General features: G+C 39.5%; 1 protein-coding gene across 1 annotated transcript in view; it reads right to left on the bottom strand.

The window, feature by feature from the left end:
• vps13b (vacuolar protein sorting 13 homolog B) overlaps positions 1-27161 on the bottom strand; it is a 297430-nt gene that overhangs the window by 236029 nt on the left and 34240 nt on the right. The window contains exons 9-17 of the mRNA XM_083910541.1: positions 26982-27077; positions 25497-25619; positions 24994-25131; positions 21687-21774; positions 19058-19243; positions 16585-16754; positions 16109-16303; positions 13978-14102; positions 1051-1235 (exon numbers count right to left, since the gene is read on the bottom strand). Of these exons, the coding sequence (XP_083766667.1) occupies positions 1051-1235; positions 13978-14102; positions 16109-16303; positions 16585-16754; positions 19058-19243; positions 21687-21774; positions 24994-25131; positions 25497-25619; positions 26982-27077 (1306 nt within the window). The remainder of the gene's footprint in view (positions 1-1050; positions 1236-13977; positions 14103-16108; positions 16304-16584; positions 16755-19057; positions 19244-21686; positions 21775-24993; positions 25132-25496; positions 25620-26981; positions 27078-27161) is intronic.

The raw sequence follows: 27161 nt of genomic DNA, 5'->3' as shown, positions 1-27161 counted from the left end.
TACACAACTGAACAAACAAAGTGTAATAAATGTATTTTATGAGAAAAGTTTGGATTTAATAAATCATCGAAAACTATTATTTGCATCGACTACAATAGTCCAAAAGAGATCAGACGAGTAAAGCGATCTGGTTTGAGACTATTCATGTTTAAAAACAGAAGAAACCGTACATTCACACACATTCAACTTCTGTGTGGGTATTTTCTTTTTTTGCCAAGTGACTGGTTTGTCATTGAAGAATTATAATAGCTACCCTCCCTCATATAACGACTGCATTATGAAAACAACTGAAAAACACAAAGGGCCTATTGCAAAGCTAAGCAATTACAAACATATGCACTGGAATAACAGCTTCTGCTCGTCTGTTATGAACCCGAACATTTTCTCTTCTGTCCTCTAAAGCTATGTTTACATGAACAAAAGTAATGGGAATAAAAGCCTGATCGGAATAAAAACATGACATGTAAACTTGCCAATCGGAAAACTCTGAAACAGACCATATGGAAACAAACTGAATTCCGAACAAGAGGGATGGTATATGCTGATATGCTCAGATCTGTGTTCATACAAACAGTCGATCCAATCATGACCTGAGTGACACGAGTGTCTAAACTTGACATATTTGTGGTTGATGTATTTTCATTCCAAAAAAATAATAATGAACAAACACGAAAGTCACAGACGCATGCGGAAGAGGAGGAAAAAGAGACGGATTGTGACAACGCGGGGATAAGCAGACACATGGAGCATTTCTTTTTTACTGCGGAAGTGAAATCCAATGCACAGCGAAACAGCATGGTGCCAGTGGAAAGGCCAGGGGTCATTTCACCCACACAAGTACTCACATACACACACACAAACGTACACATTAATCAGTCAATATTAAAATGTTGTCTCACTAATGTTTGAGTTAGTTGTTGCTACGATTTCGCTGCTGTAGCTACTCAGAGATCAGCAGATTATTAACTTGATTGTGGTGTAGAAGGTGGTGTAAAAGACAGGGAGAACTCACTTAGCTCCACGTGGTGTGTGTATATGGAGGGTGTTTACCTGGTGCTCTGTACACCTCACTGAGAAGGCTGTCGCTGAGTGTCGGTGGGTTTCCACTGATCGTGCTGTGGGTCCAGCTCTGACAGATCGCTTGGAGCAAAAGCGTCTGGGCCCTCGTGGCCTGGACAGTGAAGTGAGGAAGCTCAAATATACACTCCGTGGTGGGGACTGAAGATCTTTTGCTCCTACAAAAGAAGGAAAACGGGTGAAGAAAGAAGTGGTTAGATAAAGGAGAGACATACACAGACAAAGTACAATATTACTAAACTAAAGAATGGAGAGATGCACTCGAGCACTATTATACACCAAGTGAAACAGACACCAGTGGAAACAAATGTTTCACAAGTTCCACAAATCCATCAATATCACATTGCAGTATAAAGTAGATCATTGATAGAATTAAGGGCCAAATAGGTAGGACTACATTCCAACATAGAGAAGCAGTTAGTGCGAGCCAGGCTTTCCTTAGTTACTTGGCAGGTAGGCGTAGATTGCCTCTTTGCCACCGACCCCTCCATCCCCCCAACCCTCCGTCTAAACTGTGATGATGATTTATGTGAAGATGCGTACAGCCCAGAAACCCGACCCTAAAAAGAATCTTTACGTATTTCACATATCATCCGTCTCCGAGACAGTTTGTGTGAGTGTGTGCACGTGTGTGTGTGATAGAGCGTGTAGATGACAAGCTGATGAGTTGAGTGTTTAGGGGGATGAGGTAACAGTACAGTCAGATGGAATCCTCCAGGCCCCTGTCCATCAGAACCTCAGTGGAGCATGCTCCCATCTATCATCTAACACACATATACAAACATACAGGCATACTTAATTGCATTTGCTCTTACATTCCTACTTTCTACTGTTTGCCTGACTACCTGCTCGTAACACTCCAAACATATCCAAACACAGTTCTTAAAAATCTTTGATACACACACACACAGTGTCTTTGAAATCCCTGAATTAGGTCTTGGAGCTCTGTTTCTATCTAGACTGTGAAATCACGGCTCCTCAGTTCTTAAAATCCCATCCATGACATCACCCCCAAGCAGAAGACGGGATTCCCCAATACAATCAGCAACAAAGGCATCATATAGTACACAGTGTTGAGTGTGATGAAGAACTTCTCCACTTGTCCGTCCCTCGGGCTGTGTTTGCATTAAAAACACAAAACAAAAGATCCTGAACTAAACAAGTGTCAGTTCCACATGTGTATTTTTTTCTCTGTTGTGATCAGAGTTTTTGCAGTAGCTGACACCTATGTTTTATCCTCTACATACTGTAAGGGTAGCAAAGAGACACTGCCCTCGGAGTGCTACTTTTGAATCAATAGAACCGTGACCAAGTCCAGTGATGGCTGCAGTGCGTCAGGAATGACCATCACAGTTAATTTAATCACACATAAATTTTAGTCCAGGCCCAGTTCAGAGTATGGGAATACATCACAGGTTCTTTCCCTCTGGTCTGCAGCTCTGCAATCGTTTAGTTCCTCTGCTTCATTCTTCACCCTGTGTCTCTTTATCTTTCCCTTTCTTCTGTTCCTGGGTGGTTCAGTGGGGTGATATGAGCTGTTAGTTGCTCACAGGCAGGTCCATAGTTCTGCTTGCTCTCTGAGAAAGGGATTGTTAAACGACAGAAAGTGATTTGGTGGGGATGTCAGTGTTTGGGAAAATCAAAGGCATTGAGTTGGAAAAAGAAACTCCAAACCTGAAAGGGTGAATGGGTTTACCTTGATAGCACACATTTGGAATTCCCTGGCAACATGTGGTGCATTTGGCACCACGGTGAACCATGCCATATCATGCTTCTCTCCTATTAAAAATTACTACTGTTGCATGCTATACAGCAAGACATCAATCAAGCCGTTTTTCATGTGTGTTCTTCTGTGTTCAATTGCCTGCATGCCTGTGTGTGTGCGTGTGCGTGTGCGTGTGCGTGTGTGTGTATAAACATTTCACTGTTGAACTAAAGAAAGTGAAGGGGCTCGGCAACAACAATGTCCCCACATGCAGAGCAAATGTGCCTGCAAAGCCACATCAATAGCAGGACTGGCAAGGGATGAAAGTTTGTTGGCTTATTCGAGTGTTTATAGCGTTTCAGGGGAGCTGTCATGTGCATGTGGTCGTCTAAAACTTTAATTATGCACCTGTTTTTATTATATTATGCCCAATTCCTTGCGAACAGCAACTTGAATCTTGGGGCTAAATGAGAAGCAGAAACACTCATTAGGCTGTTTTGGGAATGCTGGATGTGAGGACAGCCAGACATTCATTGGATTTTATTAAGTACATGGCACAGTCAGTGTTTGTTGTTGCACCATGGTAAACATCTTCCTGGCAGGCATCTCTTTCTTTGTTACCATGGACTTTGAAGAAAATAAGTGTGTTCAAGTAGTAAATATCCCAGGACAACACCTGCAGCTTTAACACATTATTACAACACGATGACTTAGACGCTGAAAAATGTATATATGCATGGGGCAACTAACAAAATGCAATATACTACTACAGAGTACAATCCATATTAGAAACAGAACCTGTAAGCTACGCGGCTAAACTCATTAAAGAATACTTCTACTCTTATAAAGTGGAGACCCACCAGGATTGAGCCCACAACCCATTTTTAATCCTGACTCATAATTTAAGAAATCAGGTCCTTGGCTTGAACTTCAGTGCCTCACTGAAAAGGCAGCATGTGACTTCACAGTAGTCATTTAAGTCAATAACCTTTTTTTATTAAAACACAGAGGCCACCAGGAGTATGTTAAAAGGAAATCAAAATTAGTCAAGAGTTATGAAAAATTAAGTGTTTCACTTTCAGTGGATGAAATATGCTTTCCTCTGGTGTATTTCAACTACATTAGGCCATTTCCTGAGCTGTCCCATGTTGGTGCAGTGACTGAGTGACGAAGAACTACACCAGTGCTGGGACCGGCCAGTTGGCCTGACTTTGTGACTGCTTTGCTCGGTAAATGGCTGGCAGGCTGGCACAAAAGTGTTTCTGTGTCCAGTGTCCTGTCAAAAACCAGGCAAAACAGTGAACAGTGTTGAGCAGAGGGCATGAGTCAGAGTCATGAGCGCCGTACCAGCAGTGGCCCTCTTTTTCTAGTCTGTTTCCTCTGTGTACACACTCAAATGTGGACATTTAGCAGGGACATATTTTATTTCTTTTTTGTAATTAAAACAAATGTGTGAAATCTAGAAATGAACGGACTTCATGAAGCACCCCCATACATATTTTTACATTACTTTCACACATAGTTCACAGCCTTCAACTTGAACTTGTGAGTTTACTATTAATCACATCACATCTAACTTTCCTTTTATACAGGCTCTGGATAACCCCATATCTGAAACAAAAACTGCTCATATCATTAAAGGCTGAAACCCGTTTAGGCCATTAGTTCTCGTTATAATCTTATCTGGTGTGACTGTGATCAAGACTATACTTAGAAAAATGCAGTTGCTTGTGGCTCCATCTCCATGGCTATGATTGCTGCTTAACAAAGGCTACACAAACACAAACACACAGAGAGCAACATGGACACACTCAAAAACAAAAAAAATTGAAACTAATATTACTTTTCTATGTTTTGTATGTCAAAACACACCAGTCGCACAAGCACATTTGAATATGCACCTGTTAACCCATGCAAACAAAGCAGCAGCCGGTTGATCAGTCAGCCGCCGATCAACAGCAGTAATGAGGACAGAGTTGACAAGGTGTTGGCTGATCCAACAACCTGCAACTGAAACAATAATAACACTACCTGCCAATTCTGTGTGTGTGCATGTGTGTGTTTTAAAAGCACACTAGATACGTCTACTGTACAGTGACATGGTATACCTTCTACAAACTGGGCAAAATGGACAAGAGGAAAAGAAAACAAGAAAAACCAAACCACGCAGAAATATACAATAAATGAGGGAAAACTGTCGAAAGAAGAAAAAAAGACTGCAACTTTACAAGTCATATGTTATTCTGTAGGTAAAATAATACTTCCCATAAGCCATTTGGGAACACTCCAAAACAAACACAAGTATAGCAGAAATGGTAGGTTGTTGCTTTGTACTTCAACAGACAAAAATAAATGTAGCCTAATTAAAGAAGACTGATAGGGATGTGTGCATACAAGTAGAGGCCCAGCCATGCATTCAGATCCTCTGACAGCCTAGTTCAGAGAGATCTGTTGGACTAAAAGTGGTGAGAATCTTTCTTATTTATTTTTTAAGATCAGCATCTTGCTGTGAATGAACCAAAAACCAGTTCCCTTACTCTTTACAACCTGGAGTGACACAAGTGTGAGCACAGTGGAATCAGCAGGAGATGAGGAACAAGATGTCTGGTCGATGGATGAACCAAATAGGAGGAGGGAGGGGGGGACAAACACAAAAACCCCATGCACTGAAGCAGGTGGGTTTTGTCTCCATAAGACATTTACTTTAATAAACTCATAAAAGATCATGTACATTACAGTCAAGATAGTAGAAGTCACCAAAGCAAACGTGTAAGACCCTTTTTGGACGTGCTTCAGAATGTGCTACTTTCTCTTGACTTTAACTTATCAGGGTCTGTTTGCAAAGTCCACAGCGAGATGAATGCAATTCATTAGGGCTGACATATTTGTCTAATAGATACAACAGATAGCCACCGTCTTGGGACCACTGATAAGTTATCTCAAGTTTCTACAAATCATTCACTGTCACACCCAAGCTTAAGTAACCAATCCAAACATTCCCCAACTGAAAAATTAACAAAACCGTTTACTGCCATTGTTTTCAAATTTTTCAGGGCTTCTTGGGAGGGAAACTTTCTTATAATGGAGGGAAGCAAAGACTGACAGCCAGTACCTTGAGGTATTTTTTTTCCTTATGGTGCAGCCTGATTTGAAGTGTTGCAGAATTTCCCATCTCTCCAAGCCAAGGTCACCGACCCTTCTTGAAAATAACCAGAGTGAATTATGGGCTGCTCTCAAGTCCCCTCTTTTATCTTACAACAAAAGACTCACTACAATTTCTTGCAAATCCTCCAAATGAACATTATAAATCATGCAGAAACTTTACACTGCCTTTTTACCACCTTAATGATAGTTGATTTGAAGAAGAAAATAAAAAACACAAACAAAAACAAATTGGGGTGGGGGGGGAATAAGGAGAGTTCATTGTTTTGAAATGATGGATAAGGAAAGGTCCTTGAGAGATGACATCCCCCCACCCCCTGCACCCATCCAGAAGTCAAGTACAAAGTAATCCTTTTACAGTGGATTATACAGTGGCGGTGATAACACATTATGCCTCATTATCTAAACTCTGCAAAGATAATGCTTAACACCATCTTTCTATTCTGTTTCTAGTAAGCAAACTAATTGTCAGTGTCATGCAAATTATGAAATAAGTAAGGATTTCAAGCAACTTGGTCTTTTGGTCTTTGACAGCTGTTATAACGATACCGCTTTCAAAATCCTGGGTTTTATTGCTGTACGTGATCCGTATACTTGATGCGAAATATACTAACTGAAGCTGCAGCTGAGGCGGATATTAAAAGCATATTGTATGCTGTTTTCAGAACTTGCCATAAATAACTTGCACCTGTCGTTATGACTTGTCCCCACATCTTAAATCTGATTTAATCTGAAAAATTATGAACAAAAAGGAATTTCCAAATTCAAGTTATACTACAGTATCCCTTTTTCAACACACAGACAAACAGACAAAGTATTTGTAATGAGTAAATGGAAGACACTGGAGCAATATATACCATCTGACTCAATCATTATTCTCTTTTTTTTTAACCTTTGGGTATCATATCATTTTTAAATCCACTCTATACCAAGTGCATTTTTTATTTATGTAATTGTGGTCTTGTGTTGATTTTTGTTATTTGATGTTATCTCTCAAACCTAATCTATAATGACATCCATGCTCTAACATTACTACCACTGTTCTGGAGCTGGGTATGAGGGTGGCAGGGACTGTATATTTGGCCGCAGCTCACACGTTTGTGGTTCCCCAGGGTCAAAGGTGTTCCATGTGTGCATTTCTCAGTCATCGGCTCTGCACAATCCTGAACTCTTCATAGAAAGAAACACTTCACACATACTCCATCTCTTTCACACACACACACACACACACATACACACACGCGCAAGCAGGCACGCACGCATGCATGCATGCACGCACACACACACACACAAACACACAGAGTCCTCCTCTTCTTCCCATCTGGAGCAACTCTGAACCAAAACATACTTGTGCACAATCTCTCTCTCACACACACACAGACACACACATACCATTCTCAGGAGAGGGCTTCATTACACAGGGATTACTAAAAGAAATGTTTTAATCAAGTTGTGCAGACAGCTGCAGCCTGGAAGGCGAGAAAATGGCAATGACGTGGTTCATCAGGTCTTAAAGGAAAACACATCAAGGGGTCTATATGTGTGTGTGTGCGTGTGTGTGTGTGTGTGTGTGTGTGTGTGTGTGTGTGTGTGTGTGTGTAGCTTCCTGCCTCTGTCCAACATGTCCAGCTGTGGAGACTACACGGTTCCTTATAAGGACAAACAGAGATAGGAGATCTCTGTCCAGAGACTACAGACCCAATGTCACATTTTATACTCTCAAACTTTAGCTGCAGATGGTCACTGAGATTTAGAACTCAAGACTGTAATTCGTTTTTTGGTCTTCCAAGTTCCCTGAGGTTGAATCAAACTTTTTTAATCATGGTGACAACAGTGTTTCCTGTACCTCATTACAAAACACAGGTTTTTCCCCAAGCGCTAAAAATTGAATGATCGTGCTTCTGGGAAGCGCCGAGGCCCGGTGGAGACGAGAGGAGAGTGGAATGCACACCACAGTAGATGATAATCCACTCAGAGCTGATAATCCATCAATCCTTCCCTTTTTCCCACTGTTTTCCATCTCTGAAGCTGCAGTGCCTCAGATGACTAATTCAGTATTTCAATCAACTGAAAACATCTACAGCTGCATGTGACTCCACCTCGACTTTGGCCAATCCATCCAAGTAAAACTTATGGCACAGTTAAAATTCAAAAGATATTCTTGGGCTGCAGAAATATTGCCTCTTGAAAACATTACAGCCTATAATATACACTTTAGGGGTGAGTTAAAACCCATGTTGATTTAAGCTACCAAATGACAGTTGTAATCATAAGGGCAAGTACACAGTTTTCGCAGCAGAGTGGCTGTGCTTTCTGTAGCACAGAGCAGTTAAATGCAGGCAGTTAGTAAAAAGGAAAACAAAAGACATGGAAGTTTCCATTAGAATTGAGATGTCAATCACTGAAAGTATGAGCGTTGCATTTGTTGATGCGATTTTCTTATAATAAGGCTCTTCCAAATGACCACTGATCTCTGTCAGCCATAAAAGCAAATAAAAATGTCTGACACCAAATCTTTACCACAAAGTTGGCCAAAATACTGCACCACAAAAATGATGATGTTTTACCATGCAGCTCTGAGTCCTTTGCACTCCTGTGCCTCAGAGTGAAAGGTTGAACAATATTACGTCACAACATTCCAGAGTTTTAATATACACCTGTTAATACATAAATCCCGCTTGTTGCAGTGTGTGGCTATCCATTAAGCTTAACTTTCTCATTCTGTAAACAGTACCTTGTTTCTTTAAGTCGAGCGAAACACCTTGGTCATGCAATGCCTTGTTCAACAAAATAAATACTCCACTGCTTTTATGGCCTCTGAACCCAAACTCACAGCTATACCATAGTAACCACAACCTGATTTAAGACCATTCAGTTATCTTTCACTATAGCATCTTTCCTTAACCCTGCTACACATACATGCCAGATATAACATTGATGAATAATGAAAATGATTACTTTATATTATAAAGTCAACACAAAGTTTGATTGATGGGCACAACACCTGATGCATGCAAAGTGAGTGGGCAACAACATTCACAATGTAAATGTACACCAAAACTGATGTTTCCATCCAACAGCCTCCTCCAAATCACTTCCCATCAGCCAAAATCATTAAGCCAGTTCAACTTGCCGATGACACTGCCTGCGAAAATGGCTAGTAAACAAATGGAACAGTCACAGTCAATACACTCTCCAGTGAATGCTGGACATGGACATGCTTTTCATGTAAATTTGACTTCGACCTCCATGGCTCACTACTGAAGGACACAGAACGCATTTGTCCTCCTGATCTTGGCTGTGCTTGGAGACATAGACCAGGAGCAGCTTGCTATGAGTAACTATGAACAGGAGTAATGAGGCATTACAATCACACCAGAAGCCTCATGCCTCGGATGCCTAAAGCAGCATTCATAAATCACAAAAGTCTAGACTACTGGTCCAGACATGGTAATGGACTTCCTAAAATTCACATTAGAAAATCCAACAGGTGGTGCTAAAGACTGAACTAACTATTGACAATGCAACAGAGTGGGGCCAATAATTAGATATCAAGGGAAAACCAACATTATTTTCTTTTCAGACACATTCACAAGGCAAGTCAGGTTTCCGTGGCTACATAACATGCACCTGTAATGCCACATGCTTTAGGAAATTATCCCCTCAGAAAAAGCTGAGTGTGGAACAGAGGCTGCTAAACATGCCACATAAAAGCTGGTGTGGGGCTAAATTATGGCCTGCAGTACAACGAGCCACACTGGACTGCTGTCGGCTTGCAGGCGAGCCCCAGCCCTGGCCATCAGGTGGTCGTCCTGCATAAGCGATATAATAGGGTGTGAGTGCATGTGTGTTCATGTGTCCTAGCGCACTTGTGAGGCTTGGTTTTAGGGTGATCTGTGCAGGTTGCAATGTTAACACTAATGGCACCTTCCTCTCCCTGCTTTTCAGCAGGCACTGATTTTATCTTGGATAACGCATTTAACAGCCTGGCCAACTGAGGGTCTCTGTAGAGTCCCAGTGAAGCTGGTGACCCTATACACTGCCTTTCATTAGCGATAAGTGCAGCCTGATGCATCTCAGCTGCGCTTTAATTCACGAGAAAAGAACATTTTGGAGGAATGTGCCTTTTTGGTAAACAAATGACTGCTCAGTTAGTTCATGATAATGAATATTTACATTCCTACTGTATTATTATCCCCCTAAGACTCTTTAGTCTTAATTATTCAAACCAAAATCATATACAGACATTTATGTGCACAAATTTGGAAAGTAGTTAGAGGCAAAAGTGACTACATCCATAGATGACTTAAAATAATTTGGCCTTCAATACTCATGATTGGAAAACTGTCTTACTTTGTACTCTAACTACAATACTACAGTGTGATTCTGATATTTAGGAAAGGTCCCTTTCAGAATGTAGTTATGTAAGTGATTAAAGAAACATTATCCCAGTGTCTGGTGCCTACTGTAAGAACCTGCCTCTCATCCAAACCGAGATGTACTGGCAGTAATCAAGTGGAACTAAGCTTACTGTATGAAGAATGAGTGAACACTCGCTTGCAAGTCCAAAGAAACGTTAGCAAAAATGCCCAGCAAAAGTCGAGGCTGGCAGGGAGAAGACGTCGAGGCACCTCACTTTCCCCGACAAAGGCCCCTTGCTGCTCATTGGGACAATCAGAAGTCTCTGTGGTGTGACTGAATGAAACATGAGCAGAGGAGCTGGGTCATCACAGACGCCCAGTGCATCTCCATCCAAATTCACCATGATCACCTGGCACTCAAAATAGTGTGTGTGAGAGAGAAAGAGAGTGAGAGAGACAAGGGAGGGGGGAGGGGGGGGCAGAAGAGAGTGATGCAAAGTGTGTGCAAATGACATCACCTTCTGCACTCCCCAACTCCAAGCCACTCTACTGTTCTGTCAATCACAATTCCCCTTTAATTAAGTCCAGAGTGACACAAATCTGAAGCTACCTTCCATACTGTAATGGAAAAGCTGAACTAAGAATCTGCCAACAACTACTGAAGAGGGACATAGCAAATGAAGACAGCGCTTTCCTTCAGATCACTCTCTGACTTCTCCGTCCTGCGCACTCATTAAGGTCTCAGACTTCCTATGTTTTTTCATATTTCCTTAAAACTTCAAAAGCTTGTAGCTCTCTGCTCGGTGTCTGCTTGAATAACAGAACATGGTGGAAAGGGCTGTTATTGCAGCTTCATCAGAACTTAGAAGTAGACCCAAAAAAAACACAAGTACAGTCAAATTAAATGTTACCACCTGGTGGAGTTCATCTTTTGGCTGCTCCAATGACCCAGTGTGTGACTCCTGGGTTCAGGTTTCAACAGACAGGAACTGAGTGTCTCACTGTGTGTCTGTCACACAAACTGTGTATCAAATGTACTCTGTAATACACTTGAGCTGTGAGTTCGACATGGGAATCCCATAGTGCAAATCCACAGAAAAAAGTCTGTTGAAATTAAGACTCATACAGCTCAGTAAACATCGGCGCAATATCCATTAATTACTATTTTACCAGTGGTGGCTGTCACTCAGTTCTCTCTCTTTGCTTGTGTTTCTCCTAGTGCACTGTCTCTGCTTCTCTGCCAAACTTGCTCATCGTCATTCTTCGGAGGGTAACGTGTCAGGTCGTGTTTATTAGATTTTGAGTGTAGCTAGACACAGGTCAGGAGAAGCAAGGTAGCCATACCTCCCGCTCAGACAGAGAGGGTCAAATATGAGTCACTTTAAGTCTGAGATGTCAAGCAGTGCAATACAACCGGCCCCATTATCATCTACGGGAAAGAGACTGACAGTGAAACAAACATACAACTGTTAGAAAATGTGAAAAGTTGTTCTAACCTGTCCAAGTGTCAGAAATGTCAGGTGAAAAGTGAAATGTGGATGAAGAAACTGAGATTAGATAGTGGTTATCCATACTCCAGCTTCCTCACACATTTCAAAAGCATGCAGATTAGGTAAATTGGACACTCAGTCGGTGTGAATTTGAGGGTGAATGGTTGTTTGTCCAGGATATATCCTGCCTTTTGCCCTATGTCAGCTGGGATTGATTCGAGCCCCCGTGACCCTTATGTAATAACATATTCACCAGTTTTGATGTCAAAAGCCATGTGCCAAACACAGTCCAATAAAGGCCATTTTACAACAACTTTCTTAATGTGTCAACAAGACTGTGAGATGTGTGCATTATTTCCAAGGACTGATCCACGGTAAAGGAAAAGGTGCTTTTCTGTCTGAAATGCTCTCTGGAGAGTTATCTAGTGATTGTCAGAAAGGAAAACAACATCATTTTGACATCTAAATCTACTTTATGAGGCAGGTAGGACAGAAAGGGGGGACTTAGGATCAAACAAGCAGCTAGCAGGCTCTTATTGGGAGCAGAGAACAAAGGGAAACACACTCACATACCACTCTGAATGAAGGTCTTATGTTTCCCTATGCAGCCAGCTAACCACTCTACAGTGGATGTTTGCAGGGAAAATGTGCCAGAAAAGGTCCAAACCATATGCAGTTATTAGACATGTATATCTAAACTAGTAGGTGGAACCCAGATTCACATACGAGTGCTACTTGCACAGTATGAGTGAGCATTGTGTGTGCAGTGATGTAAACACAGTGTACATGTGCTTACATCAAGGCATTTCCTAGATGATGATTACTGCACAGAGTGATGATGGAGAGAAATATCTCTGGATTTCATAGACTACCTACCTCCTGTGCTACTAAGTTGTTTCAGTGTGTGGAGGGCAGCCTGAGGACAGGACATGAGCAACGCATTCATTCTATACAGGGCCTCACTTAAATGACAAATGATCTCAAGGAGGCCATTTAATACACAGGTGCCTGTGATAAAAGTGAAGCCATGCAGAAAACCTTCAGTGAGATAATTCCTCCTCATCTGATAATGTTTCCAATTTTTTGTCTATGAATCTTAACCCATCCTCCCCATTTTCTTATTTCTCGTCCCTGTAGTCCCACAAAACTGTCCTTTAACATCTTTTTCACATCTTCATTACATACACTATTTACTAATCCTTCATCTTCTCATCTCTTCTTCTCTTTAGTTTCTCTCCATTTTGAAAACATTTATCTGCCTACAATATCCTCTTCTCTTTCTCTTTTTAAAAACCCTCAAATCAGTTGCAAGTCCCAAATCCAAAGTCTTCCTCTGCCCTCAACTATTTAACTCTCTTTGCATGTCTAGAGGACATCCCCAGTGACTCATCCTGTTTGGTACAAGGGGCAGAAATACAACATGATGTTTACTTCTCTTTTTTAACAAAAATGTCTCCATGTATATCAACAAACACATTGCTGATTGTGATATTGTTGCAATTATTGACCCATTACTCTGTTTTCTCCACTTAATGCTAGAAATGTCTCCGCAAGATGCTGTAATTCTGTGCATGGACCTGACAACACACACATAATCAAACCTCTATATCAACATTCATAATCACTCATAAAAACAGAAATTCCAAAATCTCTTTGACATTGGTACAAACACTGTTGTTAAGTGTAGTTTTTTTATATATCAGGAATACGAAACATCCCATTTGACTGAAATCACCACGTGTAGAAGGAAATTATCTTAATCAAGAATCACTATACCTGGATGTGACAAAATAGTTACGTTATACAACGTTACATGTTTCACAGGTCTCACAGCAGACCCGGGAGCGCTTTCTACTATGTCTCTGACTATGTTAAACAACATTTCCATTGTTGAATAGTAGACGAAGGCAGTGGAGGAACACAAACATTGAGGAGTCCAACTCAACAATAGACTGGACTGGAAAACTGACAGCAAAGAGTTTAGTCTCCATTATGCGAGTGGTGGATCTTTTGCAAGGTCTTTCTTCCCCATGCAGTATTGTTTGATTCTTACAGTTTCATACTTTTTCCTCAATTTCTTATAATTTGTCTACACTATAAATACAATAAAAACTTAAACCTATTCATTTAAGTTCAGAAAGGCACCCACTCAAATTCCCAATGTTAACAGCTACAAACTTACCAGTATGCAGGCATTTGAATCTGCTTCCCGTACAGAGCAGTGCTAAAGGAAGGGATGATTGGTATTAGAGGCAGCATACCCCCTGTACTGTCTTGGCACGTCAAGCCTGCCTGGAAACCAAACACCTGTAAGGTAAGAAGGAAAGGAGAGATAGAAAGAATTATCATTGATAAGGGAATTCAGCATTTTGTACTGTATATATATATATATATATATATATAAAAAGGTTCTGTTTGTACTGTGTTTCTGAAAGAGAACACAGAACCAAGCCTTTTCTCTCACCCTAATCACTTATGAACTTATTTAATCGTAGACTTCACCTGACCGGTCACAAATCAGATCTAAGGGCTTAAAAGTAAGGTCTTCAAGTACTTGTTTGGGCCACAAAATGTCACAAAATCTTGTAAAATGTTGTAAAAGGTTTACCAAATCTGGAAAAGATGATATTCTCGAAATTCTTGTTTTGTCCGCAAACCAAATAATTAAGTTCTAATGATTTCTTTGTTATATGGAACAAAAAAAACAAAAAAAAATATTCACATTTAAGGAGCATAGAAATCAGAAAACTTGTTTTAATTATTCAGATTAAATCATGTCAAAATAGTTGACAATTAATTAAGTCATCAATTAATAATCGATCATTGCAGTCCTAGATCTTAACAAGTAAATAAATGACCAACTGCTACCTGCAAGACAGACACCTTAACTCTGACAACCAGTGCCAATAAAATACAGATTAAGATAAGCCTTTGTTTATAGCACTTTTAAATTGGGTGAATTGTGGCCGGAATGGCCTTCACCCTGTCATCGTCCCACTTGCCAAAATCCAGAAGTAGAATTAGTACTTTGGTAGATGCAGCTGCTGATTGGGTGACTGGTCAGAATGATCCCTGTCCGCTTACCAACTGACTGTTAACCCTGCAGTGACCCTGTGATAAGAACTACCAGCAGGACATCCAGCAAACATCTTGCATTAACGAAACCCAAATTACTCCAGATTTGTTATCTGGGCTTCCTAAAATATAGATTAGCTGAAGCTCAGTTTGGTTAAGTCTCCTTAAAACTTTATTGGACCTCTGGGATTAGAAGCAAACTATACAAACAGATGTTAAAATCTCTTTAATTCTAGTTTCATTAACATGAAAGGCATACTGGGTGACAAAAGGGCCCTTTACTAAACATACTGCAGTTATTGGATCTGCCTTAACTTGATACTATTAAACCATTTCGTCTAAGTTTGAAAAGTTATGGTCAATAGCAATGAATGGAACAACATGAACAAACGGAACTATGCAAATCCTGTGGTATTCGTTCAGTTTGGTGAAAACCATGAAGTAGACCAGAGATGGGCTGGTTCTCATCACGAGGCTCAGTGCTGAGATTTTTATGGCCAGGTAAAAGGGGGACATAAAGGTCGTTAAAAGGGTCATTAGGGTTATTTAAAGTTAGAGTGAATACTGTGGCCATGTGGTTGACCTCTGCATTTGGGCCTTGGAAGGTAGTTGTCGGGGCTGTTTTAAGCTTTGTGAAAACATTTATTTTCACATAAATTTGGGCCACTATAATTGCATTATTATAAGTGACTAAAGCTTATACAGTATAGTATAACACCTTACACAGAGCAAGGTTGTCCTGAAGTCATCCATCACATTTTTGTGAGTGATCACTTTATGCATTAAGTAACTTTAACGAAACAAGAATTATTCTAAACGGTCACCTAACACCATTGGATGAGAATAAGGTTAATTGCCAAGTAAAGGTTTTACAATACAAGGGATTTGTTTTGGTTGGTGCCAAAAAAAAAAACAAGACTAAAACTGTATAAATATTAGGGAAAAATTTAATTTACATAATAAGAAAATTAAGGCTATAGTGCCATTGCAATTGCATTTACAATTTGATTAAATACTTATCATTCAGCAAACCTGAAACAAACACAAAATGTACAGTTAAAACAAATTTTGGAAGCACCTGACATTGGGTTACTTTAATGCATTGAAGAAGAGTTGATGTAAATGACCAAGACGAGTGCTCAATCTAGAAATTACTCATTAAGCAAGTTATATAAATGCCAGGAAAATGCATGACATAGTGGGATTTAAAAGGGATATTTTAAAAGAGAAGAAATTACCTTTAGGTAGAGGTGGGCATAGCAGTGATGAAGAAGGTTGTCAGAAGGTTGGTTGAGGCTACTGATCGTGCTGACCAACTCTGGAGCATACATGGGCACCGAGTGTTCAACATTCACTCTCTCCACCTTGAACTGCACTGAAGGTAGAGGGCGCACTGGCTGAAACACTGGCGCACAGACCGGTCCCGGTGCAGCCTGGAAGATTGGGGATGGAAGAAAAATTGGAGGAAATTGATGGAAAAATAGACTAATACTTCTCCTATTGTAGCCTAAAGCCAAAATGTCAACACCAGAAACTTGTGTGATTTGTGTAATGGCTGAATTAGACGTCTGAATAATATAAATTGGAGTGAAATTATTTAAAATGTACCAACTTTTTTCCCTCAGAAGAAAAGACGGACAGTCATTTTAGTTTACACATCACATTTTCACATCTTCAAAATATTAGGAGTGCATGTCCTACATGTGTGCACTACCTTGTGTCCCATGATGACAGGCATTAGCGCTTGAAGGAGGTTGAACTCTGCCATGAAGACGGTGACTGAGACTTGGAGCAGTGTGAGACAAGTGAGTCGAGTTGGGATGAATTCCTCCAAGCTTGATATGTCCTCTGAATTTGTTGAATGATGGCTCTCTTCAATGGTTTCTACAATATTGACAGAATAATAATAAAAAAAAATTTTAAGATTTGGAGAAAATATTATAACATAGGACATAACTTACATACAGAGGAACAGGAAAGGCAGAAGTTAGAGTGTAAGATTCATCACAATATAACCAAAACAAGTATTGAATAAGTGAATCTAACCACAAGTATGCGTCCTGTAGTGCATTATTTGAAATGAAGTCAAGGGAAAGGTAAAAGCCACTTGGGTTTGAAAGCCTAAAGATTGTTTTACAGAGAAAGCGGTTAGCTGTAAGGCACACCAGTTTCTTTGAGTGGGTGTCTCTCCTTCATGTCTACAGCAATAAAACCAAAAAAAAAGGTATTTTCCAACAAAAAATGTCACCTCATTATTTTACAGAAATAAATTCAACAAGCACTATAAATGTGCTAGTATCTCGAACAGAAATTCATAACAGTGGCTGCATCCCAGTAGCTTTGTTTTTGAACCATCTCATAAAACCACTCATTTAATCAATAACCAGACCAACATCCGGAAAGCCAGAAAATGAAGTGAACCAAAACAACATGCCATCGAGGCTAGCAAGGTCAGTGCTAACTAAAGTAAGGAATGACCAAAGCACTGAACCACTAAACCATGTCCATGGCATGAGGTAGACCAAAGCCTGAGCTGTTACTAAACGGCCATGGCTCTGATCCCATGACAAGGCTTGATTCGGGTTCAGTAAATGTTCTTTTGGGCTTCATTCCCAGCTCTAAGGTGGGCTGAGAACCTGATCCCAAAGCTGTTGTGATATTCTGGCCTATTGCCACAGCCAGCATCAGACTCATCTGGCACTGCCATGTCTAATCTAAACATATACCAGGGCTCGAGTCAATATCTACAGTCAACATTCAAACTGCAACTGAAATGCAACTCACATGGTACACAGGGGCCTGATTAAAAACACTCCCCATTTAAAGTGAACAGATGAGTTGAAAATATTGTAAAAAAAAATATGCTTGAAATCATATACACAATGCATATAAGCGTTACCATCCAAAACATACCTTGTATTAAAAATCTTTCACACTTATTAATTATTTGCGTGTTTTTCACCAGCCTTCTGTTCAGAATCATTTAGATGTGTCTAAAATTATGGCTCAATGATGCTCTGGAACTTTAGTTGGCATAACTCCTCCTCAAATGCTCTAATGATATAAAAACCCTCAGCATGTTTTATCAGCAGTTTACCTGTTCACTTGTAAGTAGTTTGAAATTGTTTATTCAAATTTCAAGAGACAGAGATAGAGGGGAGGAATGTAGCTAAACCAGCGATGTGTTTGTGTCCAGGACTGCGACCAAAATGGTGAAAATGTCGCATCACTACATGTTGCTGGAGTTTGCTTGATTTGAATCCTAAATCTTAAAGACTTCATTCAAATGTGGTTAGTAGCACATATTCCTGTGGAGTGACAAAGTCAGAACGTCAGAGCACTTTAACATCAACCTCCCGAGCACTTTTTTTTCTTCTCTCTCCTTGCAAGCACACAATCATGAAGCAGAGAGCAGCTGTCACCAAAATCACTTGCAGAGTTGAAATACATTTTAGTAAAATTATGTATTATTTTAAAAGCATAAAGATGATAGAAGCGGGGAATATGCAAACTGTGCGCTACTTTATCACTCCATCTGTAATAGCTACCTTGGTTGCCTCTTTTATGCACTCTCAATTTCTCGGGCGTCCCTTAGGGTCTAACTAAACCGACCTTTTTCCAGAAAATGCAAGAGAGCATAGACATATATAGAAACATGAAAGAACACATTGACCTTTCCATTTTTAGTCAAAAGCTCTATCATAATTACACCATCATCTTTTATCTATCACAGATGCTGAAACAACCGAAACCTGCGGATGTTATCATTTCGCAAATATGAGTTATTGCTACAGATATTACACACAGACACACATTCCTTGTTCTTTCACAACAACCCTGGAATGAGCTCACTAATAGCTGTGCAGGGACGAGCGCTAACAAAGGTGTTTGGCTTAACCTCCCTCATGTGGTCCAAAAGGTCACCACTTTCATGTACAGCTGTGTGTTGAAAGATGGGGTTGTGCAAGGAAATAACAATGTGATGAGGATACTGTAAAGTGCAGACTGTGGCAGTTCCTGATCATGGGCAAAACAGAATACAGTTGCGCAGAATAGCGTGCATGACAGTAGAATAAAAAGATGAGAAGAGACAAGTCATAAAAAGAGTAGAGGGAACTACTGGTAATGACTTGACTATCAGCTGTTAAAATCAGCCATGTAAAAATAATCTCTTTTTTTTATCTGACCTGGCTGTGGTTTGCAATACGGCTCATACTCGTGGTCCATGGCACAGGTGATCATCTTGAGGATGCGGTGAACAGCGCTGCTGTGCAGCCTGACATCCAAAGGTCCCACCACTAGCCTCTTGATGGATGTTTCTTTAACAACGGGCACTGTCTCCTCCACGCCAACCACTGAGAAGTCCTGGGAGCCTATGGACAAAGATGTGTTATGTATGTGTTATACAACCTTGGAGAAGAGTTTTCTTTAGGTCAGTGAACCCCCACCACTCTTCATGTATTAACTATAAATTATGCATGGTTTTACATGAATATTTGGGGCATTTTTGGTTCGAGTATAGAATCTCCTCATCTGTTAGGCAAAAATGCAATAAAGATGGCAGTGCAGCAGCAGGGAGCAGCTCACATTGCTGTGAACCACTGGAATGATGAATATTCCAAATGTCCACTTCTCTCACACAGCTGTCCCTTCATTCATCGAAGGCCCCTGTTCCCGAGGTCCACTTAAAAGACTCTGCTCCCCAGCAATAAAAAAGGAGAAATTAAAAATAAAAGAAGGGGGTGGATGAATTGCAGTGAGGGAGGAAGAGGACAAAGGGTCACAACTTGTTTTATTCCCACTACATTCCACCACTGTACTAAACATTCTTAAAACACAGAAAGGGCTGCAGGATGGGGGTCGAACTCCTCTTGATTTTTAGAAATGTATAAAGGGCAACAGGCAATGCCACTTCCCCTTCCATTCTCCAATGGTTTTGTCTGTAATGGATTAGTCCTAATATCAACCATACGGCTGCAGTTAGAATGGTCAGTGGAGTGAGGGGAAGACGTTCAAATTAGCTAGAACTAAGTAACAATTAATTTCCCAGGATAAAAAGAAAAGAAAAGTAGTTGTTGATCTGATATGAAGTCAGTGCTGAAAGTGACAGTTGGTTTATAAATTTGTGGCAACAGAGAACAGTTTGTTTAGTTGACACTGGAACAATTTCACATCCTAGAAGAAGAGAAACCCTGACAGGAGACAAGCATTCCAATTGTCACGACTAACCACAACCGTCTCGCAGGAAAAGAGGCCGACACTTATCCTGCAGTCAGAAATGACTTTGACACCTCAGTATGAAAGTATCAATGTTATGTTTAATTTAGATCATTATCTGCAGCTGAAAGCAGGAAACAATAGCCCAGTCACAAAAAAAAGTTCAGAGAGAGAATTAAAATGAAAAAGACAGAGGCAGGTGAAACAACATAGGTGACTTGGCTATTAATAAATTAAATCATCTGTTCATGATATTGAATTGGTTCAACGTTTATCTGTGGATCTGTGAATTGCTGTGATATTTAATCAAAAGGTTTTACACCACAGTAGCCCTGTCATTTACCATTCAAACGTTTGGGGTCACTTAGAAATGTCCTTATTTTTGAAGGAAAAGCACTTTTCAATGAATGTAACATTAAATGAATCAGAATACACTCTATACATTGTTAATGTGGTAAATTACTATTCTAGCTGCAAACGTCTGGTTTTTAATGGAATATGTACATAGGTGTTTAGAGGCCCATTTCCAGTGTTCTAATGGTACATCGTGTTTGCTGATCACGTTAGAAGGCTATTGGATGATTAGAAAACCCTTGTGTAATTATGTTGGCACAGCTGAAAACAGTTTTGCAGGTTCTTTGACGAAAGCAAAGTTTGAAGGGCAAAATTATTATTTTGAATAAAAATCATTATTTTTAATTTTGTCAATGTCGACTATATTTTATATAATTATTTTGCAACTCCTTTGATCAATAAAAGTGTGGCTTTTAATGGAAAACACACACAAAAATGTATAGGTGACCCCAAAATTTTGAAAGGTAGTGTACATTGTATGAAACATGAACTATACACTGTATTTACTAATTCACGATCCATGAGCTATGAGCTAATGTGCTATACTATTACACGTCTTGGGTACATGGGGTTTCATTACCTATGTTACAAGCTTTCCACTTTTGTTGCTAATGTCAGGTCACTGTCAAACTCAGATCAAGAACTATTTTACAGCAGCATAGAAATAAAAAAAAAAATACACAGACAACATTTCAAACTGATGGGAGAATGCTTTATCTCTTAATGGGAACTTAAGATCTTTCACACTTGAATAAACATTCTTGAGTGCTGCAGTTTGGATTGAGAAATCCTACCCGTCTAAAGGCTTCTACCAGGAAGAGTGACACTTAATTAGGCAAGTGGAGTCTATTCACTTTCTCAAGAGCTTACAGGTAAAAGAGACAGGGGGAAACAGTGTTTCAACAAGCAGTGAGGAGAAAGAAACTCAAATATGTGTCAGCACAGACTAAACACTTCTGACAGTTGCCCTCCAGGTAAGTTTGGGGTGAGAGTGAGGACAGGAAGGGTCAAGGACCAGGTGGCTGTGACTCAAACAAGACAAGCTCTTTCTTCGAGTCTCCAGGGGGCTTGTTTGACAGGGAGGAGAGGAGCGGGAATGAAAGAAATGGAAAGGGAGACAGAGAATAAGATAGATAGAAACAAGGAGAGAACACAGAGAGAACGAGAGAAGACAGACATAAAAAAAAAGGCGAGGTGGCTGGGTGAGCAAACAAGCTCTGTGAGGAGGAATGAATCAGACAATACCTTTGCCACTGCTGTTCTCCATTGTGTAGAGATAATCCATATAGAAGGCACCAAAGCGCTGCATGCCCGCTATCTCAGTGTAGGTCTCCTGTCAAACAAAAGTAGAGTTATGTAAACATTCAGCAGTAAAGGAGCAAACAAGCTGATAGCCTTCAAGAGTGGCAGTGACTGGGGTCATAGTGGATATGGCAAAGGTGGACGAATCAACAGCTTAAAAAAAGAGCTAATGAGGGGGGTCTATCTACTTAGCTGAACCTAGGTTCTTACTAGATAAATAAAAACATATCACAAATACTAAATAATACAACTCATTTAGAACTATAGTATTTGCAAAAACATAAAAGAATACGATCTGAGCCACAGAAGTTTATTGGAACTTCTCCAGAAAATATGGGGAAAAGTATGCAGTTTTAAAAGAAAAAGAAAACAGCTTCTACAGGTTAAAAGTGCCAAGTTTTTAGTGTGACCTACCATTCCACTTAAAAAATAGACCATGGCTCTCCTAAAACTGGAGTGGGACCCTAACTAGTGTTATTGTAAAACCAGTTTGTACTACTGTTTCACATCGAAACATTGCATGAGTTAAATTCATTGAATATTTGCTAATATAAAATACACATTTTCAGTCATATCATTCCAATTCAAAAGTTGGATTGGAAATGCCTGTCATCACTGACAGAAGTTGACAGACAACGCAAGAACAGCACTGGAAGTGTCCTGAGACTTTTGCATAGTAATCTGTTACTGAAAATGTGCATCTTGTCCACTAAAAGACAGGACTTTTTAATGAGCAATGAATAATGATTATAATGTCTGACTGATTCTTCAAATAAAAATTGTTAAATGTTTACAAAAATGGTAGGATACAGCATTTAAAAGCATGAAAATATATGTACCACTAACATCCATCAGATGTGGTCCAGGGAAACAGCAGGGTAGACCATGAACAGGCTACCAGTTTATAACCAGGCTACCACATACCACCCTTCTCACTGTGACTAATGAGTTTATGATGGTGGTTGATAATGAGATGTGTTTAGTCTATGCTCTTCTGGACCTTGGCACTGCGTCCAACACAGTCAATCCTACTAGTCATACTAAGATTAGAAAATGTCTTCTTTGAATACATTTAACAGGGTTTGTGCCTCCTTTAATAACCATACATCAACGTTTGCTGTTATAAAATACTGCATGGTGTCTCTAATTTTATTATCTCTGTGCATGTGTCCCCTGGGAAATTTAGTGTATTATTTATAGATATTATGTTCATTGATATGCTGATAGAGCCAGTGATCAGGCTTGGTAAGTGCACTTCTACACAGTGTCAAAAACTGGACGTCACACAATGTTCTGCAGCTTATCTTAACAAAAACAGTGTTTCTCATAAATGCTTCCCAGCACATAACAAAACAAATTCTTCCATCAGCTGGTTCCTTTTTGGAACATATCAAGCCTGTTGCTAAGAATCTTGGCATTTGGTATGATAGTAACTTAACCTTTGAGCAGCACGCTGCAAAACGTGTGCAGTCTTGTTTTCATTATCTTGGAAATATTTCCAAAATAAGGTGTATTTTGCATTTCAAAGACACGGTCACCATTTAACACACACACATCAGCTATTGCAACAGCATCTCCAGCTGCCTCAGCAAAAAATACAAATGTTTAAACAGTGGTGACTGTCTAGAACTCTGCTGCTGCTGCTACAATAGAAGCAGCCTAATCATGCCTGCTTTAACCTCCATGTAAGAAGTGATTTTATGAGCATCTCACACTTGAAGTGACAGAAAAGTACATGCCTAAAGAAATCAGGTTAACAAAACTTGTGAAACATAACAGTGACTGAACACATTTCTTATTGAATGCCTTTGCTTGCGAGGGACACTGGAACTGATTTCCTTTGCCATATTTTCGCTCTAAATAATTATCATTATTTATAAGTTCAGAATTCAAATATGAACGAAAATCTGCTTTCTGTCAGCTACAATCAATCAATAACTGATAACTGATGATTTTGTTTGTTTGTTTTGTCAACTGCAGGCCAAAAGCTACTCAACCATTTTAGAACATAGGACATTCAAGTATGTTCCTGCTGCACAAAAAACCACCCAAAAACAAGATAATTGCCGAGCATGGAAGGAAAAGAACAAGAGGGACTGCATGACACACACACAGTTAACACCTCCACCCTAGACTTACCAGCTAGATCTTTAAACAGACATTTCAATGGAGCCTTATCAGAGAGGCAGGTTAATGAGTAATATTTATTAGAGGATATCTAATGGCTCTGGCATGCTTTTGGATCAAAGCCATCAAGTTCTTTCAAAACCACTAATGAAGTACCACTAAACCTTTGACTCCTCCACTATCGAGTATGAATAGATGGATGGATGGATGAATGTCCAAACAATTGCTTCATTGAGGGTCATGAACATTTCTTAGCTGAGTAAACACTCGAGCTGTGTGGCTGATGAAGTGAGCTGACTTATCAGGAATAATGGCTTTAATACTACTACTCAGATAGCAGCAACAATCCTTTGCTGCAGCCAGCAGCCGGGTGACAGAATTGTTTAAAGACAGACGTGACAGAATTGTTTTAGGTGTGAGGGATTTCAATTGTGAGTGACTCATTTAGAAGGACAACACCTTGAATAAAAAGGACAGAATGTACTATTAATCACATACCACTAGACTGCTCAGTTTTTTTCCAGATGAAACATAAAAAGGTACATACTGCAGTTACACAAGACCAATGTTTACTAATCCAAATAAACTAATATTAGCAAGTAGTTGGTGTGCTTTTTTTTTTAGCAAATCACACCATATACAGGTGTGTGATATCATGTGATTTATTTTATACTGTATGTACAAACATGCATCTCTCTTGCGAATATTTGTTTTTTTTTCATTAGCAGAGCTAATCTCAACAGCTTGATGACAGCATTTCGACCTGAGCACTACAGACTTTTATTTTGGTAAGCACTGTGTAGATGGCCAGGTGCTGTTAAAGTGAACAGCTAAATCCATGCATTAGTGCATTTAAATATCTCAATATGCATTTTGTAGTAGAGCTGTTGGCCTCATGAGTTGAATCTGTCTGACTTCATTTTAATCTGTGGTTGTATTAAAAATGTGTTGCGGTGAGTTGTCTCAAAAAAGGTTGATTAGATTAAATATTCAATATTGCAATTATGCCACAATCTCACCTACAGGCAAACTGTAGCCGTGTTGCTTCTCTGAATTGCAACATCTTATACAATATATATTATATGATTATAAATTCATTTTTGCAGCACTGTAATTGTGTGACCTTATGACTGGTAGCCTCTAGGATGAACTCAGCCCTGACGCCGTTGTTCTCTGGGCTGCGGTAGTCAAAGAGAGAGTTGGTCAGGTAAGTCATTCCTTTACTACTCAGACTGTCCCCACAGCTGAAGAACACTGCATCCTATGAAGAGACAAAGGGTAAACAAAAGGGCAAAATGAGGGGTGATATGAGGAAGAGGCACTCAAGAGAATGTAAGGCATGTAAGTATTTAAAAGCATAATGATAGTCTAAGCTTTCTACATAGCCAAAATGATGTACTATAAAGCATTTGGTGATGCACTAGATACTTTACTTTTAAAAATATCAATTAAAATCAAGTATCAAGTATATTGAAAATTATGATGAAATAAAAAGGGGACGACATTCTACCTCCCTTGAAAATCTTTTAGAGGAGGCAGGATTTGTCAATACTTTTCTGGGCTGTTACGTTCTCTTTAAATCTAAGTTATACTCTTATCTAGATTTTCAGGTTGTTTTTTTTTTACCTCTTCCCTTCGATTTATGTTTTCTTCAAAATCTCGTACTCCCATGATGCTTTTTGAACACAAGGCCCGACAGCCAACAAAGCCAATCTGACAATCAAAAAATGGCTCCCCCATCATCAGCACCTGTAATAAAGAGCAAGGGAAGAATCTGACATTATAAAGCAGTAAACTGGATTACACATGTATACTTAAACTGCAGAACAATTAATTCACACCACTTGAAGATGTGACAGTTTAAGTGTATTCAAAACGAAGATTAATAAAGTCATAGCTGAGGAGGTTATGTTTTGATTGCTTCTTTTTCTGTCTGTCTGTGAGCTGCATAACTCAAAAAGTAAACAACATAATTTGATGTAGCTTTACAAAGACCCAAATAATAAATTATTATATTATATTTTATTATAGGTTTTGGTGGTGATCCAGATACAGAAATTGAGTGACCTTAGCTGAGGTTTGTGCTCTCTGAGTGATTTCTGCAGTTAGTAACTGCAGTGCGCCAAACAAACTAATTTCACCGATTAATCTTTTTACGTCACAATAAAACATTTACTGTGCAGTTAATGACGGTGCAAGACTCAATCACAAATAAGGTTTCCCACGAAAATGGTTTGTAGGTGTATTTAATTGTGATAAAGAGCAGAGGTCAGACAGCTTCCATGCTTTAGAGTGGGTGTCAGTGGTAGCAGTCCAGCAGGCCCTGTACCCAGGAAGGTGTGGTTGACCCTCACAAACTATGCTTTTGCTTCACCAAGTAAACAGCCAAGTAAATGGAGAGCAACCCAATAAACCATTACGTTTTACCGCAAAATAATTACAATTACAATTTCTCTGTTTTACAAGCCATCCCATTGCCTTTCAAAGCTCCCACTTTTGGTCCCTGTTCAGATTACTTTCTCTCTCTTCCAGCAAAAGCATAAATTACAGAAATTGGAATTGGAAACCACTCAGATTTCTTACATCTGGTAGAAAGCTTAGAAGCAGAAAACCCCTTTCCTCCTCCAACCAGGTAATCAGAGAAAAGTTTTTAAATCTTTTCTACACTGAGGGGGATATACAGAAATGATTACATTGGGGCTCGATTCAAACACAGATTCCACTGTGTTTACAACAGGCCACAGATTAGTAACCTGGACAGGCTCCATAAATGAACTTAGAGTGGAAACCACTATTGGTTTCCCCTCGAAGAGTTGATAAGGAGATAGTACTACTGCTGCTACTGCTGCTACTACTACTGATAATGCTAATAATACTACTGATAATACTACTACTACCACTACTACTAATAACAATAACAATTATAATATGCAAAACCTTTCCCAAAAATGATTGTTGAAGAAACGTTCACAAGAATTACAACAAGAATTTGGATGATTTAATTATTAGAATTTGTATTCTAAAAAATAAAAAATAAATAAACTACAAGACTACAATCCAAAGATTTGCTTCACTACAATCGCTACAATCAAGTATTGAAAAAGTTCTGACCTCAATTGTGATTCCCTGTTGCTCCATGCACAGGACTTCTCTGGACTTTACCTTCTGTGGACTGTAGTAGCTACTCTCTGAATGAGTTTCTGTCAGCTACAAGAGAAAAAAGAGACACAGAGTCAATGTAATTGGCCGTCAAAGCTTTTATGCTTTAGAAGAAAATACTGTAAATATACC

This window comes from Microchirus variegatus (assembly GCF_963457635.1).
Source record: "Microchirus variegatus genome assembly, chromosome: 1".
Classification (NCBI taxonomy): domain Eukaryota; kingdom Metazoa; phylum Chordata; class Actinopteri; order Pleuronectiformes; family Soleidae; genus Microchirus; species Microchirus variegatus.
Note: the sequence above shows the minus strand (reverse complement) of the source record. Positions and strands in the feature narration are given on the sequence as shown.